This window comes from Nerophis ophidion, linkage group LG10 (assembly GCF_033978795.1).
Source record: "Nerophis ophidion isolate RoL-2023_Sa linkage group LG10, RoL_Noph_v1.0, whole genome shotgun sequence".
In the NCBI taxonomy this organism is placed as follows: Eukaryota; Metazoa; Chordata; class Actinopteri; order Syngnathiformes; family Syngnathidae; genus Nerophis; species Nerophis ophidion.
In genome coordinates this window covers 64,138,396-64,159,580 of record NC_084620.1, presented here as the reverse complement: position 1 = coordinate 64,159,580, position 21,185 = coordinate 64,138,396, and the positions used below count along the sequence as shown (strand labels likewise).

General features: G+C 43.1%; 1 protein-coding gene across 5 annotated transcripts in view; it reads right to left on the bottom strand.

Moving 5' to 3' along the window:
• The window catches only part of gramd4a (GRAM domain containing 4a), a 108,942-nt gene that overhangs the window by 39,890 nt on the left and 47,867 nt on the right, over nt 1-21,185 (bottom strand). For all 5 annotated transcript variants that reach the window (XM_061914470.1, XM_061914473.1, XM_061914469.1 and 2 more), the window contains one exon: nt 10,357-10,477. In XM_061914470.1, coding sequence (XP_061770454.1) covers nt 10,357-10,477 — 121 coding nt within the window. The remainder of the gene's footprint in view (nt 1-10,356; nt 10,478-21,185) is intronic.

Sequence of the window (21,185 nt, the reverse complement as noted above, 5' to 3'; positions counted from 1 at the left end):
TCCACATTGTCGGAATTTTAAACAATTTATTTGTAAATTATGGTGGCAAATAGGTATTTGGTCAATAACAAAAATTCAACTCAATACTTTGTAATATAACCTTTGTTGGTAATAACAGAGGTCAAACGATTACTATAGGTCTTTACCAGGTTTGCACACACAGTAGCTGGTATTTTGGCCCATTCCTCTATGCCGATCTTCTCGAGAGCAGTGATGTTTTGGGGCTGTCGGGCGAGCAACACAGACTTTCAACTCCCTCCACAGATTTTCTATGGGGTTGATTGAGGTCTGCAGACTGGGTCGGCCACTCCAGGACTTTCAAATGCGTGTTTGGGATCATTGTCATGCTGGAAGACCCAGCCCCGTTTCATCTTCAAAGCTCTTCCATTTTCTGATAATTGCTCCCACAGTTGATTTTGTCACACCAAACTGCTTGCCTATTGCAGATTCACTCTTCCCAGTCTGGTGCAGGTTTACAATTATTTTCCTGGTGTCCTTTGACAGCTCTTTGGTCTTGGCCATAGTGGAGTTTGGAGTCTGACTGTTTGAGGCTGTGGACAGGTGTCTTTTATACAGATAACGAGTTCAAACAGGTTGCATTAATACAGGCAACGAGTGGAAAACAGAAGAGCTTTTAAAGAAGAAGTTACAGGTCTTTGAGAGACAGATATCTTCCTTGATTGAAGTGACCAAATACTTATTTTCCACCATAATTTACAAATAAATTATTTAAAAATCCTACAATGTGAATTCCTGTTTTTTTTTTTTTTCCACATTCTGTCTCTCACAGTTGAAGTGTACCTATGATGAAAATTACAGACCTCTGTCATCATTTTAAGTGGGAAAACTTGCACAATCGGTGGCTGACTAAATACTTTTTTTTCCCCATTGTACATAAGACCCAATGCAGACAACCTTTCCGAGTCATGGGGCAAAAAAAATAAACCAAACAGACATGGTCACACAACAATACAACACAACCAGTGGATATTATAATAAACATCCATACACCATAAAACATTATGAATTTAAACCATTTAAATCTACCACAAAGCATAAATGGAAAAAGCAAAACACGATCTTCACACTTATCCAGGTTTGTCGCATTTTAGCTGCGTGATATTTCAGATTCTGCGGTGAGGTGGCGACTTGTCCAGGGTGTACCTCGCCTTCCGGGACAAGGGGTAGAAAATGGATGGATGGATGGAGATTTCAGATCGTCAAAAAAACTTTGAGGTTGTCATGGAAGTAAACATGGTAGTAATCCAAATTCCAATGTTAATATTCCATTATATTAATTATAAATCCATCTCATTAATATGTACACCTATATATATATATATATAAATATATATATATATATATACATATATATAAAATATACATACTACATAAACATATATGTATACAAATACATATAAGTATATATACTGCATGTTAAGTAAATATACGTATATATGAATGTATATTCAAACATATACATACAGTATGTATATAGATATACGTACACATACATACATACATACATACAGACAGACAGGGTTCAAATTTGACCACGGCAACCCTTGTTACTTGCCAGAATTGCCCTAAAAGGGACGGCGTGGCGCAGTGGGGAGAGTGGCCGTGCGCAACCCGAGGGTCACTGGTTCAAATCCCACCTAGAACCAACCTCGTCACGTCCGTTGTGTCCTGAGCAAGACACTTCACCCTTGCTCCTGATGGGTGCTGGTTGGCGCCTTGCATGGCAGCTCCCTCCATCAGTGTGTGAATGTGTGTGTGAATGGGTAAATGTGGAAGTAGTGTCAAAGCGCTTTGAGTACCTTGAAGGTAGAAAAGCGCTATACAAGTACAACCCATTTATTTATTTATTTAAAAATTGACCAGCATCGACGGCAAGAACATGCCATGACCGCCCTTGACTTTTTGCTTGTTAAAAGGACAATTGCAACGTAATTGTTTCGTCAAATAAATTGATAAAAACACCCCAACATGACTTTTTTCTTACATTATATTTATTAAGCCTTATTTACTACTTTTTATCATGTTATGTTCTATGCTTCAGTTCTAAAGTAGTGGCACATTCAGGATTTAGTTTTATTTCTTCATCCACAGAAGATTAAACTCTAGATTACCTTCAGTAATATGAACGGAGCACTAGTGTTCAATGCGCCTGTGGAGTTCTGTCAATTCCCTGCGCAGTAAGTAGGACACTGCCGTCTGATAGTGTTAGTGACTAAATTTAACTAAGGCCATTCTCTTTACACATGGAAACTTCCCAGGGTAAGCAGAATGTTCTAATTTTAGCCACCAAGTCCTGACACCTTACTCATTGGGTCCATGAACAGTGTTTACTATCAGTCCACATCTTTCCAACAACAAGGGATTAATGCAGGAACTGTTTTTGGCGCTCTTTAATTCACGATCGTGTGCCGGTAATCACTGGGCGAGCACCTGTGGAATTTCCCTTTGGTGATCCCGACAACACACAAACACTAGTGGTGTGTGAGAACAATGTATGCGCACATAATGGGATAAAAAATTCCAAGACACAGGCGTCATTGGTTTTAACAACATACCTATAGTTGATTAATTTAGGAAAATGGTGATCTTTAATTTTGCCTTCCAACATCAGGTTTTTAAAAATTAGGGTCACCTTATAATCATGTCAATACAAGTATTTTGAGGTTTAGGGCGTAGCGTGCTGCACCGAAACAGGCCGTGCTTTGACCCATTAGCTTGTCCCATCACTCTGCATTACTGCAATTTAGGGGTCTAACGATTACCATTAACGATGAACCACGGTAAACTTTCAAACTGTTAGTATAGCTAGGGGTGTAACGGTACGTGTATGTGTATCGAACCGTTTCGGTACGGGGGTTTCGGTTCGGCACGCGGGCGTACCGAACAAGCAGAAGTCTTCACAAGCTGCTCTGCTTTCTGCCTCATTGTCCTGCCCACATAACCATCTGATTGGTTACATACAAAGCCAATCAGCAGTGCGTATTCAGAGCGATGTAACAGCCAATCAGCAGTGCGTATTCAGACTTCAGAACGATGTAGTCAATGCTTTAGCGTCGAGCAGATATTCGTCTAGCTATTATACTAAACACTTCCCAGTCACAACTAATACAAACATCACTATGAGCCCGTTGACCTTCTAGAAACTTAAACTGCAGCTCAGCTCGCTCACAGTATAGGCTTGAGATGAAGGCTAATTAGCTTTTAGCGTAACGTTAGCTCATTTTTCTGTGTGTGTGTGTGTGTGTGTGTGTGTGTAAGTTTTAGGGGCAGCAAAGCCCTGCCTGTCTGTTATTTCATTGAACTCCACTGTGTTTAGCGATGAATAGTCTCTCCTATTGCAATTGTACTACTTTTCAGCTATAGTTACATGAATCATTAGTAATGTAGTAGCCTAGTTTTGAATAGCAGGGTCCCTGCTATCACATGTTGATTAAAAATACAACATTTACATAGTAAAAGTCAACCACAGGCTTCCCAAATGCTGTAATAAATTAAGCATGATGAGTTGACATTAAACAGTTTCCTTTGAAACTGTTTAATGTTAAACTTTTTATATGTAGAAAAAAGGTTTTTTCATTTTATTTAATCAAAGCAACAACTTGAGGCAGTTTAATGTGGATTAACGTGGGCAGAATTATTATAGTGTTCCCAATGTTAAAAGGATAAAGCCATTGTTAACAAATTTGGTAAATAAATAACCCAAAAATGTATATTTTGTTGATTTCTTACTGTACCGAAAATGAACCGAATCGTGACCTCTAAATCGAGGTTTGTACCGAACGGAAATTTTTGTGTACCGTTACACCCCTACGGATTACCATTAAAACGTTTTTGATTATCGTATAGCCATGATTGATTGAGATGCAGGCTATGGCGCTAATCGCTAGCTAGCTTAAATGCTAACATGAATACAGGAGACATTATTGTATTTCCCCAATACAAATACCTGTTTGGTCTAAATCAGGGGTCTCAGACACGCGGCCCGCGAGACGTTATTTTGCGGCCCCCACCTTCATATGAAAGTTTAATGTTAGTGCGGCCCGCGAGTTTTATATGAATGGCGCTTGACAGCGTTGAGTTATTTTGGTCCAAAATGGCTCTTTCAACGTTCTGGGTTGCCTACCTCTGCGTTAGTGGAAAAGCGGCAAATGAGTGAAAGCGACAGAGACGTTGCCATGGAGACGAGGGTTTTCTTACGTGGCTCTTTCAACATTCTGGGTTGCCTAGCCCTGCGTTAGTGGAAAAGCGGCAAATGAGTGAAAGCGACAGAGACGTTGCCATGGAGACGAGGGTTTTCTTACGTGGCTGGCTGCAGTCACACCGCGACACCTGTCCGTCAGTAATCACAGTCCCCGATAACCTGGACCAATTCAAACCGTTATTTGTGTTCTTTATTGTTTAATTTGCATTGCCTCACACCATGAACACTACATATATTTCTATATGACGCCGGATAACACTCCGGGAGCAGTCACTTTTTTGCGCTCGTTATCCGCCGACCGCCGTGTTGCTGTAGGGAGGAAAAGCGTAATGACACACACGTGCGTCGGCTAAGTACAAATATATTCCACAACCCCCAAACATGTCTTTTTCAAAGCCTGCAGTGAAGAGGAAGGCTCGTGATGAGCAAAGACAATTGCAGGAAAAGTGGGAGATGCAATATTTCTTTGTTGAGCACAGGGGCACCCCGACGTATCTTATTTGCACAGAGAAAGCTGCGGTGCACAAGGAATACAACTTGAAACTTCATTATACAACTATACATGCTGAGGAGTATGCAAAAAATGTTTTAAGAAATCTTTTCTTGCAGCCCAGCCTCACCCAGACTCTGCATTCAGTAGCCCCCAGGTGAATTGAGTTTGAGACACCTGGTCTAAATCATTAAAATACACTTTAAAACAGTTATAAATCAAACAAAAAATAAATAACGATGGTCCTTGAGAAGCCGGGACGATACGTAATGTTTCTTCTGCCAAGGAAAGTATAAAGTGAGTAAGCTTATCTATTTTTTTAATTAAAACTTGTGTTAAAAGATTTTGGTGTGTGTATAAGTACTTTCAACAATATTGTGATCATTCTGATAACAGTAATAATTTTGCTCTCAATAATCATTACATCCATACCGCAATTCCCCTGACTTTATAGATTATTTCCATTCTCTTGGAAGGTGGCAGCTATCATGAAGTACTTGTGGAAGGATGATCACATTTTTAAAACACATGCAAATGTGCCTTGGATTCGACTTTTGGATTACCTTATTTTTCGGACTAAAGGACGCACCTAAAATTATTAAATTTTCTCAAAAATCGACACTGTACCTTATAAACCAGTGCGCCTTGCGTGTGATTTATTTCTGGTTGGGCGGACCTCAAACCCATTTTATTTGGTACATGGTGTAATGGTAAGTGTGACCAGTAGATAGCTGTCACACATAAGAGATACGTGTAAAAAGCAGGTTGAAGCCTGTTAAATAAATGACTCTAGCAAGACCAAAACTTTGATGTATCAGTGAGAATATAGAACATTACACATTACGCTCAAAAATCTGTCAAAAGTTTAATTATGACGCTGGTAAACTACGAAGCCGCACCGCTTGATGGATTGTCGGAGCATTATGGCTACCATAGTCAAAATACAAGTACTATTACGGTGTGTGTGTGTGTGTAAGGACCCCAAAATGGCAATTATTAGGAGACATAGATCGTTCTTTTTTCCCTATCCTCTTTTTTTGGGCCAGTCATACACTGCTGTTGCCAACTCTAATACACAGTAGCGTATAGTTCGAACTTATATCTGTCAGACTCGCTATGTAAGCGCTAGACATTACAACAAAGACGATGAGTAAAAGACGCTGTTGAAATTGGGCCACTTAAATAAGACCCACCCACCAAACGGCGCATCCTGAAGAGAAGGTCACAAAACGGCCTATAAAACATAATCAATGCAAAATGCTGACCCAAGAACCACAATTCAAGGTTATGTAGATTCCAATGAAGGGTTTTAAATGTAGGTAAAAAAAAATCATGATATCACCCTTATATTCGCCTTGTGTTTAAAAATACACTGTTCATTGACAGTGCAGCTTAGAGCTGGGTGATATATCGATATACTCGATATATCGCGGGTTTGTCTCTGTGCAATATAGAAAATGACTATATTGTGATATTCGAGTATACGTTGTCACGCAGTTGCTTTTAGCTGCGAGCGTTGGACTTCATGTGTTTCCCACTCTTTCTTGTCTCTCCTCACAGAGACGTAAACCAAGCGCACCGTCTTACACACGTCACGTGTGCAACGTCACCTGTCCGCGGACCAGACAGGTGGCGACATGGTAATGTTAGCTGTGATGCTCACGGTGCGGTGCGGGTTGCAATACGAGAGAAAGAAGGTGCGAATTTGGTACCAAATGAAGGAAGAAAAACAGCACGGGGTCTATCGTCTGGCGGTGGTTTGGCTTCAAGCGGGAAGATGTTGAACAATTATGCGGAAAAAGCGTTGCTACAAAAAGTAGCACCACTGCTAATGTAGCATCATTTGAAAAGTCACCGGCTAGAGAATAATGAGTGCTTACTCCGCTTGTCAACATCTCCGTTCGGTTCCACACCAACAAAATGCCGAAGCGACCCTTTCCACATCAACACCTTATGAAATAAAAAGTCAAAAACAGAAGGAGATAATGTCCGCAGGAACCTACCACATAGTGAAGGACATACACTATTTGATTTCCTATTATGCAGCTCATTTTGTATTTGAAATATCTTATGGGACATTGAGATCGACAGGCGGATCGGTGCGGCGTCTTCGGTAATGCGGACGTTGTACCGATCCGTTGTGGTGAAGAAGGAGCTGAGCCGGAAGGCAAAGCTCTCAATTTACCGGTCGATTTACGTTCCCATCCTCACCTATGGTCATGAGCTTTGGGTCATGACCGAAAGGATAAGATCACGGGTACAAGCGGCCGAAATGAGTTTCCTCCGCCGTGTGGCGGGGCTCTCCCTTAGAGATAGGGTGAGAAGCTCTGCCATCCGGGAGGAACTCAAAGTAAAGCCGCTGCTCCTTCACATCGAGAGGAGCCAGATGAGGTGGTTCGGGCATCTGGTCAGGATGACACCCGAACGCCTCCCTAGGGAGGTGTTTAGGGCACGTCCAACCGGTAGGAGGCCACGGGGAAGACCCAGGACACGTTGGGAAGACTATGTCTCCCGGCTGGGATCCCCCGGGAAGAGCTAGACAAAGTGGCTGGGGAAAGGGAAGTCTGGGTTTCCCTGCTTAGGCTGTTGCCCCCGCGACCCGACCTCGGATAAGCGGAAGAAGATGGATGGATGGAACTATGGGACATTATGCACAAAAGTGCACTTTATTTGTTTTAAACTATTGCAGTGGCGGTCCGTACAAAAAGCAAAAAGTGCACGTTAATTCTATACTCTCGGCAGGGTTCTTGAGGGTGCATGGGAGTTTGCCCAACCAGTCTACATGTGCTTTGTGGACTTGGAGAAGGCATTCGACCGTGTCCCTCGGGAAGTCCTGTGGGGAGTGCTCAGAGAGTATGGGGTATCGGACCGTCTTATTGTGGCGGTCCGTTCCCTGTACGATCAGTGTCAGAGCTTGGTCCGCATTGCTGGCAGTAAGTCGAACACATTTCCAGTGAGGGTTGGACTCCGCCAAGGCTGTCCTTTGTCACCGATTCTGTTCATAACTTTTATGGACAGAATTTCTAGGCGCAGTCAAGGCGTTGAGGGGTTCCGGTTTGGTAACCGCAGGATTAGGTCTCTGCTTTTTGCAGATGATGTGGTCCTGATGGCTTCATCTGACCGGGATCTTCAGCGCTCGCTGGATCGGTTCGCAGCCGAGTGTGAAGCGACCGGAATGAGAATCAGCACCTCCAAGTCCGACTCCATGGTTCTCGCCCAAAAAAGGGTGGAGTGCCATCTCCGGGTTGGGGAGGAGACCCTGCCCCAAGTGGAGGAGTTCAAGTACCTAGGAGTCTTGTTCACGAGTGAGGGAAGAGTGGATCGTGAGATCGACAGGCGGATCGGTGCGGCGTCTTCTGTAATGCGGACGTTGTACCGATCCGTTGTGGTGAAGAAGGAGCTGAGCCGGAAGGCAAAGCTCTCAATTTACCGGTCGATCTACGTTCCCATCCTCACCTATGGTCATGAGCTTTGGGTCATGACCGAAAGGATAAGATCACGGGTACAAGCAGCCGAAATGAGTTTCCTCCGCCGTGTGGCGGGGCTCTCCCTTAGAGATAGGGTGAGAAGCTCTGCCATCCGGGAGGGACTCAAAGTAAAGCCGCTGCTCCTTCACATCGAGAGGAGCCAGATGAGGTGGTTCGGGCATCTGGTCAGGATGCCACCCGAACGCCTCCCTAGGGAGGTGTTTAGGGCACGTCCAACCGGTAGGAGGCCACGGGGAAGACCCAGGACAGGTTGGGAAGACTATGTCTCCCGGCTGGCCTGGGAACGCCTCGGGATCCCCCGGGAAGAGCTAGACAAAGTGGCTGGGGAGAGGGAAGTCTGGGTTTCCCTGCTTAGGCTGTTGCCCCCGCGACCCGACCTCGGATAAGCGGAAGATGATGATGATGATGCACATTAATTTGGTGTTGTTTTGATATGTCATCTTGGTGACATCATGCACAAAAGAGCACTCATAGCTTGTTTAAAAATGTCTGACAATCTTGCACTTTCTGTTTTGAATTGACATGAATGTTTGTGCCACTGCTTCCTAACTGTTTAATAAATGCAGTTTTGGTAAATTGACTTAGTTGTTATTTCCCTTTCTGCATGAAAGTTTAAAATAAGCATATATTAATGCAGTATAAACAATAATGTTTTAATGTAGACACATAGAATCATCATACTTCTGTGATTATATGCATCAGGTGTTCATTCAAGGCTAAGGCAAAATATCGAGATATAAATCGTGTATCGTGACATGGCCTAAAAATATCGAGATATTATTAAAAGGCCATATCGTCCAGCCCTAGTGCAGCTTATAATACGGTGCACCCTATAGTCCGAAAAATACGGTACTTTGAGTCTTTGTATTACTTTCCATTATAAAATGTGTCAGTTATTAAGAACAAGAACAGCTAGCACTGAGCTACTGGGACGGAGAGGCTTCGCGTTGTCTCGACTGGGTGAGCAGGTGTCGGACACCTCAGTCACCTTGGACGTATCATCTCTCATCCATGCGGACTGGACACTGGCCGAGAGTGGAGTCGGCTGTCTTGCTTGCCTTGTTGGGTCTGCTTCTATCTCTGGCCATGCCCCCTCCTCCCCAGCAGACGATGGCGTGGAACACCGCAGAGGCCACCACAGTGGATATGTTTATTTTACTTTTTATTCATAGCTGTATGTAGAAGTGTCTGGTTGTATCTGCTGCTTTAATGTCTTTAATGTCCTCTGTGTTCTTTGATGTTTCCCTCTTACACACATGGAAGAGGGATGTGTACTATGGCTATGAGTTGTTGTTGTTTTTTTTTTTTTTTTTTCCCTTGGCCTCAGTCTGCACCCCCACTCCAGGGCCTACGCTAAGACCGATTTTTTAATTTTATTTTAATCTTCTATTTTTTTTTCCCCTCCCCCCCCTTGTTTACCTGTATGTCATCTTTTTTGTAAGGGGCGCTGGAAGCCGGCAGACCCGTCAGCGATCCTGTTCTGTCTCCCTGTAATGTTTGTCTGATCTTGAATGGGATTGCGCTGAAAATTGTAATTTTCCTGAAGGAACTCTCCTGACGGAATAAATAAAGTACTATCTATCTATCTATGAGAGGGGCGATCACATTACAATCATTTCATGACTCGGCCAACATCTTCCAATGGTGCCAGAGGGGAAGTGTGCCAAACTTGAGCACAGCTCAGAACACTCGCACAAGCCGGATGTGAGGTGTGAAGTAGCCCCAAGCAGGTTACGATTGGCCTAGTCCGTGTGTATGTACACCCTTCGTGGGGCCATTACAAAGCAACAAAACAAAAGTGCTTTTTAAGTGCCTGATAAACACTTGTATTAATATGTGCAATAATGCTGAGCTTAATTGGTCAACAATAATGCTGAGCTTTATTGGTCAACAATGTGTGGCTATCTCTCAGCCAAATTGGCTACACCAATGAAACACTAGCATATTAATTACTGCAAGAACTGTAATAAATTCTGTTCAATGCTATGCATCTTTGTGTTCGTATCCCAACCCTTTCCCAAAATGAACCTAATCGCACACAAAGACGCAGAAACAGGAACAATTAGTAGTTAAGTACACTCAGCGATAGAGTTTTATAATACACGCATTGCCACTTAACACAGAAGTCCTCGACTGAACTCCTCAACAGTCTTTACCTGGTCTTCAGCACGTCCCCCATCTTGTGCTCCAGGTCGAGGCGCTTGCTCCGCTCCCTCTCCAGCTCCTGCCGCAGGGAGTCCACATTGGTCTCCTCCCGCAGTTTCCTTAACTCCTCCTCTGGAAAAGACAACACGTGAGAATGAGGACTGGGTATACAGTTAAATAAAGTGGCCTTGCTGCCTTGAACACTATTACACAACAACCCCAGAAAGAAACATCGGTTCATTTGCTTAGCGCCCTCGTTTCCGTCTTTCACCTTCAGCTCTGACCCGCTCGTCCACCTTGTCCATCAGCACCGAGTGTGTCTCAGGTGTCAGGACTTTCTGTAACAGGGCTGCAACATCAGCCTGCAATTCCTCTCAGTCCTTTTGTCCCCCGACTAAAAGGACACATTAATATTTTAAAGGACAGAGGGTGATTAAAATAAAAACAAAAAGGGGAGAAGTCCCTCTTTGATATCGGCACAAAATGTTAAATAGGCATTTTATCAGAATCACAATCAGCCTTATTGACCAGGTATGTTAAACACAGGTCATTTTAATTGGTAGACCGTGCTCTCGATCTTTGTTTAGTATAAAGAATACATATTAACAGCTAACGAAAAATATCAATCAATCAATCAATGTTTACTTATATAGCCCTAAATCACTAGTGTCTCAAAGGGCTGCACAAACCACATCGACATCCTCGGTAGGCCCACATAAGGGCAAGGAAAACTCACACCCAGTGGGACGTCGGTGACAATGATGACTATGAGAACCTTGGAGAGGAGGAAAGCAATGGATGTCGAGCGGGTCTAACATGATACTGTGAAAGTTCAATCCACAATGGATCCAACACAGTCGCGAGAGTCCAGTCCAAAGCGGATCCAACACAGCAGCGAGAGTCCCGTTCACAGCGGAGCCAGCAGGAAACCATCCCAAGCGGAGGCGGACCAGCAGCGCAGAGATGTCCCCAGCCGATACACAGGCAAGCAGTACATGGCCACCGGATCGGACCGAACCCCCTCCACAAGGGAGAGTGGGACATAGAAGAAAAAGAAAAGAAACGGCAGATCAACTGGTCTAAAAAGGGAGTCTATTTAAAGGCTAGAGTATACAAATGAGTTTTAAGGTGAGACTTAAATGCTTCTACTGAGGTGGCATCTCGAACTGTTACCGGGAGGGCATTCCAGAGTACTGGAGCCCGAACGGAAAACGCTCTATAGCCCGCAGACTTTTTTTGGGCTTTGGGAATCACTAACAAGCCGGAGTCCTTTGAACGCAGATTTCTTGCCGGGACATATGGTACAATACAATCGGCAAGATAGGATTGAGCTAGACCGTGTAGTATTTTATACGTAAGTAGTAAAACCTTAAAGTCACATCTTAAGTGCACAGGAAGCCAGTGCAGGTGAGCCAGTACAGGCGTAATGTGATCAAACTTTCTTGTTCTTGTCAAAAGTCTAGCAGCCGCATTTTGTACCAACTGTAATCTTTTAATGCTAGACATGGGGAGACCCGAAAATAATACGTTACAGTAGTCGAGGCGAGACGTAACAAACGCATGGATAATGATCTCAGCGTCTTTAGTGGACAGAATGGAGCGAATTTTAGCGATATTACGGAGATGAAAGAAGGCCGTTTTAGTAACGCTTTTAATGTGTGACTCAAAGGAGAGAGTTGGGTCGAAGATAATACCCAGATTCTTTACCGTGTCGCCTTGTTTAATTATTTGGTTGTCAAATGTTAGAGTTGTATTATTAAATAGAGTTCGGTGTCTAGCAGGACCAATAATCAGCATTTCCGTTTTTTTGGCGTTGAGTTGCAAAAAGTTAGCGGACATCCATTGTTTAATTTCATTAAGACACGCCTCCAGCTGACTACAAATACAAACAAGTACTTGAATAACCAACATGTACGAGGCTAATAAGATAATAGTGCAGTGGTGAATACAGCAAAAGGATGATGACTTGAACACGAGTACATTCCCAGTGACCGAGATGTTCCAGGGTTATTTCACAGCGACAGGTCGGACACTCTGCGACTGTTTGGCAATCATCAGTGATAGCCTGGGGACAGAAACTGTTCCTATGACAGTGTATGGTGTACAGTGATTGGTAACGCCTGCCGGAGGGGAAGAGTTTGAACAGTTTGCGACCATGGTGTGAGGGGGCCTTATTGCCAATAGTTCCCTTTTTGTTCGTCAACTTAGTATTGCTTGTATTCCGACAAGTGATTTCTTCCCGAAAGTGAAAACCAGTGGTGGTAAACAAAGCTAATATGGCTGTTTTGCAGCAAGCAAGGTGCCCACTGAGTACACAAAGGGCCTATATATTCCTGCAGAAAGCAGATATGAGGAAAAAATTTAATTATGCATAGGAAAATATCACTATGTTATCAAAAAAAAAAAAAAAAAAAGTTGAGTTATAAGGATTATTCGTCGGTGCAGTTCCCAAACATCCCAATCCATCTATCGTCTGCTCCAGACATCATTCTCCGTGACAGAACAGATGAGAACTTGGAAAAGCATGGAGGTTTACAACTATTTTGAGTGTGGCTGGGTCAAGGACATTGGTATCAAGACTGTACCGGATAAATATGCACAATTTGGGGCGGCGTGGCGCAGTGGGGAGAGTGGCCGTGCGCAACCCGAGGGTCACTGGTTCAAATCCCACCTAGAACCAACCTCGTCACGTCCGTTGTGTCCTGAGCAAGACACTTCACCCTTGCTCCTGATGGGTGCTGGTTGGCGCCTTGCATGGCAGCTCCCTCCATCAGTGTGTGAATGTGTGTGTGAATGGGTAAATGTGGAAGTAGTGTCAAAGCGCTTTGAGTACCTTGAAGGTAGAAAAGCGCTATACAAGTACAACCCATTTATCATTTAATTTTTTGCTCGGGTAAGGTTGCATTTCATGATTTAACTTTGTGTCTACAACCATGTTTGTTTTCTGCTCTTGCTGTCGCACGTGCCGTTCACAAGTACGAGTGTTTTTCCCCATATTTATCAAAATATAACTATAGATGTCAACATTGTGTACGTGCTGAAAACTTCATTCATGATCGTTGCCTTTGATAAAATTTAACTCTTTTAGGTTTTGCTCCCTTTTTTTCAGACTCACTGAGTCGGTGCTTTACGAAACACTCGTACCAAAAATGTCCTAAGAAATACAATTTTGATCAAGATAATACTTAAATGACAAATAATAAACTTTAAACTTAGGGGCGGCATAGCTCGGTTGGTAGAGCGACCGTGCCAGCAACTTCAGGGTTGGAGGTTCGATTCCCGCTTCCGCAATCCTAGTCACTGCCGTTGTGTCCTTGGGCAAGACACTTTACCCACCTGCTCCCAGTGCCACCCACACTGGTTTAAATGTAACTTAGATATTGGGTTTCACTATGTAAAGCGCTTTGAGTCACTAGAGAAAAAGCGCTATATAAATATAATTCAATTAAAAAAAAACAAAAAAAAATTAAAAGTATACGAAACAAACTTTTAACAGAGTGATCGCTGCAAACTTGTCCATTCTTCGGCTCTGCTGCCTTGGCACTGAAGTGCGTGGTACTTTTGTCGTCTTTCATAAAATCTTGCACTCTTCAGCCATTCTTGATAACATTGCCAGTAATTCTGAAGAAACGTTAATCCCTTTTTTAAGATTTAAACGGTCCGTACAACCGAAAACGACGCAAGCATAGGGCATTTATCTTTGAGTAAGGCAAAATGGCACGAGTAACCATTAGGTTTGACCACCACATGTATTCAATGAACCGGACATGACGTCATTTTGAATCCAAGCAATAAAGGGACTGCTGCTTTTGTGTATACCGTGCTAATCTTCACCTTATGTCGATACAGTACTGAATATGTCTGTGTACAGTAGATCTGGGGGTTAAAGGTCGGCCAAAGCTTTCTATGGCCAAAGCAGCTTAGCACTGGCTAGCGTACCAATGCCAGGAGGGCTACAGTCATTAGTAAACCTATTAAGAAATTAGTGAACAAGGGTGATGATGCACTCAGTGGGTCCAACCTGCACTAAAAACGGCCTTCAACAAAATGTGTCCATTAAAACCCATAATGTTTAAAGTGTGTGACCTTTTTTTTTTTCCATGGAGGCTCTAACACTTAATTAATCACACGGACCACACCGCTGTTCTGCTTCTAAAATTAGATCGCAGCCATCTATAAATAAAAAAGCTTGACCCTGGGTTACTATGTCACAGTGTAGCCCACGAGTTTATTCTGTTTACACTCTGGTTCTCTTTTATTTTCATTCTTAGTTTGTCACTAAATGGCATATATTGTCATAAATCGAAACAGAAGGCCTGGATTTATGCTAGTCAAATATTATCCAAATATCCGGGGCGGAACCATTGAAAACGTTCAAAAGTAATAAAAAATATATATAGGAAGACTGATTTGTATTGGAGAAGGCATTCGACCGTGTCCCTCGGGAAGTCCTGTGGGGAGTGCTCAGAGAGTATGGGGTATCGGACTGTCTTATTATGGCAGTCCGATCCCTGTACGATCAGTGCCAGAGCTTGGTCCGCATTGCTGGCAGTAAGTCGGACACGTTTCCAGTGAGGGTTGGACTCCGCCAAGGCTGTCCTTTGTCACCGATTCTGTTCATAACTTTTATGGACAGAATTTCTAGGCGCAGTCAAGGCGTTGAGGGGTTCCGGTTTGGTGGCCGCGGGATTGGGTCTCTGCTTTTTGCAGATGATGTGGTCCTGTTGGCTTCATCTGGCCGGGATCTTCAGCTCTCGCTGGATCGGTTCGCAGCCGAGTGTGAAGCGACCGGAATGAGAATCAGCACCTCCAAGTCCGAGTCCATGGTTCTCGCCCGGAAAAGGGTGGAATGCCATCTCCCGGGTTGGGGAGGAGACCCTGCCCCAAGTGGAGGAGTTCAAGTACCTAGGAGTCTTGTTCACGAGTGAGGGAAGAGTGGTTCGTGAGATCGACAGTCGGATCGGTGCGGCGTTTTCAGTAATGCGGACGTTGTACCGATCCGTTGTGGTGAAGAAGGAGCTGAGCCGGAAGGCAAAACTCTCAATTTACCGGTCGATCTACGTTCCCATCCTCACCTATGGTCATGAGCTTTGGGTCATGACCGAAAGGATAAGATCACGGGTACAAGCGGCCGAAATGAGTTTCCTCCGCCATGTGGCGGGGCTCTCCCTTAGAGATAGGGTGAGAAGCTCTGCCATCCGGGAGGAACTCAAAGTAGAGCCGCTGCTCCTCCACATCGAGAGGAGCCAGATGAGGTGGTTCGGGCATCTGGTCAGGATGCCACCCGAACGCCTCCCGAGGGAGGTGTTTAGGGCACGTCCAACCGGTAGGAGGCCACGGGGAAGACCCAGGACACGTTGGGAAGACTATGTCTCCCGGCTGGCCTGGGAACGCCTCGGGATCCCCCGGGAAGAGCTAGACGAAGTGGCTGGGGAGAGGGAAGTCTGGGCTTCTCTGCTTAGGCTGCTGCCCCCGCGACCCGACCTCGGATAAGCGGAAGAAGATGGATGGATGGATGGATGATTTGTATTAGTTTTGCAAGTAACTACATTTCTAACTTGCTTTCACAACTTTATTATGCTCCAAAAGTTCGAAATGCAATCGATTTTCATCTTTTTTCTGGACAAAAAACTCAAAACTGATAAGAGACTATTCAATTTGTGGTTTTACTTTGACGTAATGCTCTTCTTTGTTTAAAATATTAGTTTTATATTTTTACAATATCCCGCTCACTACCCTTACCCCCTGTTGTGTCAAGGGTTTGAACTTTGGGGACCGCTGCTTTGTACAACAACTGTTTTTTTGTTTGTTAGTTTTTTTCAGAATCTAGTGCAAAAATGAGTTTTTTTTTCTTCAGGTTATTGGCCTAAATTGGGCTCACATGCTGCCAGTTGAATAGCTATAAGCTCTAAAATGTTTGTGGGCAGGACAATCACTCCTCTGCATTTTGGTTGATGTAAATATGTGCATAATATGTATTTTGCGATCTGCTTACCAGTAAGCAATGCTAGTTACATCAAGGCTTTCGGACTATCTGAAAATGTGTTGGCACTGGACGATATTGTAATAGCCCCTGTCTACTATAACTAGTCTGAAGTCTGCTTACCAGTGTCCGTAATACCATTAAAAATAAGTTCCATTTAATAGTAACAAGTAATCTAATCAATACTTTTATGTACACTACAATGCCGTTAGCGAGATGATTGATGTAACGTGGCACGCTAATTTTGATGGGGTTTTATGTTATCGTGACAGCATCAGATATATTTTTACCAATGCAAGCATCAACCTGCACCACACTAAAATTAACTTGATATGAAAATGCAACACTGGATCGGTTCGCAGCCGAGTGTGAAGCGACCGGAATGAGAATCAGCACCTCCAAGTCCGAGTCCATGGTTCTCGCCCGGAAAAGGGTGGAATGCCATCTCCCGGGTTGGGGAGGAGACCCTGCCCCAAGTGGAGGAGTTCAAGTACCTAGGAGTCTTGTTCACGAGTGAGGGAAGAGTGGTTCGTGAGATCGACAGTCGGATCGGTGCGGCGTTTTCAGTAATGCGGACGTTGTACCGATCCGTTGTGGTGAAGAAGGAGCTGAGCCGGAAGGCAAAGCTCTCAATTTACCGGTCGATCTACGTTCCCATCCTCACCTATGGTCATGAGCTTTGGGTCATGACCGAAAGGATAAGATCACGGGTACAACCGGCCGAAATGAGTTTCCTCCGCCGTGTGGCGGGGCTCTCCCTTAGAGATAGGGTGAGAAGCTCTGCCATCCGGGAGGAACTCAAAGTAGAGCCGCTGCTCCTCCACATCGAGAGGAGCCAGATGAGGTGGTTCGGGCATCTGGTCAGGATGCCACCCGAACGCCTCCCTCGGGAGGTGTTTAGAGCACGTCCAACCGGTAGGAGGCCACGGGGAAGACCAAGGACACGTTGGGAAGACTATGTCTCCCGGCTAGCCTGGGAACGCCTCGGGATCCCCCAGGAAGAGCTAGACGAAGTGGCTGGGGAGAGGGAAGTCTGGGCTTCCCTGCTTAGGCTGCTGCCCCCGCGACCCGACCTCGGATAGGCGGAAGAAGATGGATGGATGGATGGATGATTTGTATTAGTTTTGCAAGTAACTACAGTTCTAACTTGCTTTCACAACTTTATTATGCTCCAAAAGTTCTAAATGCAATCGATTCTCATCTTTTTTCTGGACAAAAAACTCAAAACTGATAAGTGACTATTCAATTTGTGGTTTTACTTTGACGTAATGCTCTTCTTTGTTTAAAATATTAGTTTTATATTTTTACAATATCCCACTAAATACCCTAACCCCCTGTTGTGTCAAGGGTTTGAACTTTGGGGACCGCTGCTTTATACAACAACTTTTTTTTTGTTTGTTAGTTTTTTTTCAGAATCCAGAGCAAAAATTAGGTTTTTTTTCAGGTTATTGGCCTAAATTGGGCTCGCATGCTGCCAGTTGAATAGCTATAAGCTCTTAAATGCTTGTGGGCAGGACAATCACTCCTCTGCATTTTGGTTAATGTAAATATGTACATAATATGTATTTTGCGATCTGCTTACCAGTAAGCAATGCTAGTTACATCAAGGCTTTCGGACTATCTGAAAATGTGTTGGCACTGGACGATATTGTAATAGCCCCTGTCTACTATAACTAGTCCGAAGTCTGCTTACCAGTGTCCGTAATACCATTAAAAATAAGTTCAATTTAATAGTAACGAGTAATCTAATCAATACTTTTATGTACACTACAATGCCGTTAGCGAGACGATTGATGTAACATCGCACGCAAATTTTGATGGGGTTTTATGTTATCGTGACAGCATCAGATATATTTTTACCAATACAAGCACCAATCTGCACCACACTAAAATTAACTTGATATCAAAATGCAACATCACACAGCAAACAACATCTCATACGAGCACACAAACACACTACTACTACTAAGAGGGAATAATGTAAAACAAATAAATGATTGTAGTGACAAGCTTGCCATGCTACAATACCCTGTTTGTGGACATGAAGATATAACACACATTCAATCTCTTTGTTAACCAAAGGTAACACAAACCAGTGGAAAAAAAAATCATCATAGCTGCTGTCACTGCAAAGCTAACCTGCTCTGCGTGGGATCACTGACAACACACGTCATTTGGCAACATGGAGTTCCCTTTAAAACGCACACACACTCTATTCTCATGAAACATCTCTCCACTGCATATGTCAGATATATTTTTTAAGTAATTCAATAATTACTGTCCCTCGGAATGAAGGAATTGAAGAGTAAATCAAATAATTCAATTACTTTATTGGTAAACTAACAAGTAGTTATAATTAATTATTTTTGTAAAAGTAATTTTCTGAAAACTGACAGTTACGAGACTATTTACAATAAAAATTCTACTTACTGAGGCTGACGCTACTTTTGAGACTTTTCAGCCTATCAACAGCTCCGCTGTAGAGCAGATCGAAGCTGTCAAAGCTGAAGTCATCCATCTTGCACACCCCCATCCGCCTCTGGATTCTACCCGTTGTCAGGACGCTTGAGCAGGGACAACCAGGTAGGGAGGCCGCTTTGGGCCGGTCTTGAAATTGAGCCACGGCTACAGGTAGAACACTTTTTTCGGCCTCCGAGACCTCAAAACTCCTTAAGCGTTGTCATAATTTAGTTTGAAGGGCTGCTTGGGTAGCCAGTTGCAACACAGAAGGCTATTCTGTTTGCGCACAATGGGACTGATCAGCAAGAGGGGAAGGGCTGAGAGTTTTAGGCTTTGAGCAATTACAGTAGGGGGTACTGGAGGTAGCTAGAGGTAGGGCTTTGCAACATAAGAGGGCCTGGAATCTGAAATCGGTCACACATACATGTACTGTTTGTAAGGTTTTGGAATGTACACAATGGATGTTGAGCAAATCAAAGTTTGTTAAGACCTCAGAAGGAAAGTACTGTGGGAGACTTTCCAATGGGAACAATGGTCCTTTTCATCAAATGTGAGGTCAATAAGGTTCATGGAACAAATGCATGGGGGCCTCTCCTTGTGTTTGTTCTCGGTAGAAGAACCATAACCTACAAAGTATTAATCTAATTAAGTTTCCTTGTGATATTCCAATTGGTTTCTCCAAGTGACCTAAATCCCAGTCCGATCCCTTAGTTTTACATTGTCATTCTACAAAAAAACTCAAAGCCTAATCACCTTTTTCAATGATTTGATCAGCCAAAAAAGGCACAGGACGCAGCCTTCATTAGGCAAAAACAAGCTTTTGCGAGGAAAGCAATAAATAAGAGTTGCAGCATACAATGTTGTGCAAGACGGGAGGATAGTATCTGCTTGTCTGGAGAGCTATGATCACATTAAACATGATGGCTATCGGGCCAAGTCTCAGCAGTCTTAACACTTGTTCCACCGCAGAATGGTGTACATATAGTACTTGTTTTTCTTCCCAGCGTGAAGTAGGACACCGTATTGATTGGCCAGTCAGAATAGCGCGCCCGGCCTGGCATGCTCCCCTCGAGATGACCTTCAATACTGAATGGTTTCACTTTCATATCAGCTCTGGCGACATTGCCATCCCTCACAGGCACAAATATGTCTATAAATGTATTGCAGCAGAGCTTAAGGCATCAACAAGTAGAGCAAAATAGGCATAAATGTTGAGTTCCTATGCAAAAACATTTAAGAGTGTTTTTGTTTCGGAATAAAAGGTTATCATACAGGTAATAAAAGGAGGATATAACCTCTTTTAGCACCCATTTACTAACCTTAGTATATATAGTTAGGGTGTTTCAGAATAATTGATTAAAGTGGTACCTTAAAGTAGCAGTACAGTGGAAAAACGAGTTTACTTGATGAGCTTAATTGTGTTTCACTACAACCGATATATATATATTGATATCCAATTGTATATACACTCCACAAAGTATGTGAAAATACCGTCCAAACATCACAAAATGCCACAAATTCAGTCAGCCATTTTGAATATTCTGCTCCGAACGGCTTCAGTCATTTCCGTAGATTGATGTCACTGCCGTAACACTTTTGTACTCTAACCATAGTATAAGATCAGTCATACTGGAAATACGCAAAACTTAGAGAGATGTGTTGACTATCATTCACAATATCTATGGAAGACAGGTTTTCTTTTTTTATGCACTCTAAGGCTCTCTATTTTGCCCACAAAAACCTCTAAATAACCATCCAAAACTTGCCAGCAATACTATATGTACATATCATGACCTGAAAATTAACCCGATTTTAGCGATATTGTTATTATAAGTGCTAACGCAGACAAATTATTTTTAGCGGAGGATTGATAACACACAGCTCAGTAGTTTACCGTTAGCTGGCCGCGTCTCGGCTCGTAAAAGTTAGATTATAAATCATGCCTCTCATCTGGATATTAGGAGGATTTAGGCATAAATATAGAAGTTGTTCATCCTTAACATTCATTGTATATCCGGAGATGGAGACAAACACACACAACCCAAGATAGTGTCTGCAGGGAGACTTTTCCCTGTTAACTTTTTGTGTGCATCATTATTAATTATTCGTATAAATGGTAAGATATGGACATCCAATCAGTCATCATCGAAGTAAGAGCAGACATTGTACAGTAAGCTATCATTTTATTATGGTTGTAGCTTGTATTTCTTGTTCATTTAGAGGTTTTTGTGGGCAAAATAGAGAGGCTCCATTGACTACATTGTTAGCAGACTTTTTATGCCTTTATTTATTTATGCCTTAGAATGCATAAAAAAAGAAAAACATATGTCTTTATGTCTTACATAAAGATTGTGAATGATATTCGGCACATTTCTCTCTAATGTTTGCATATTTCCA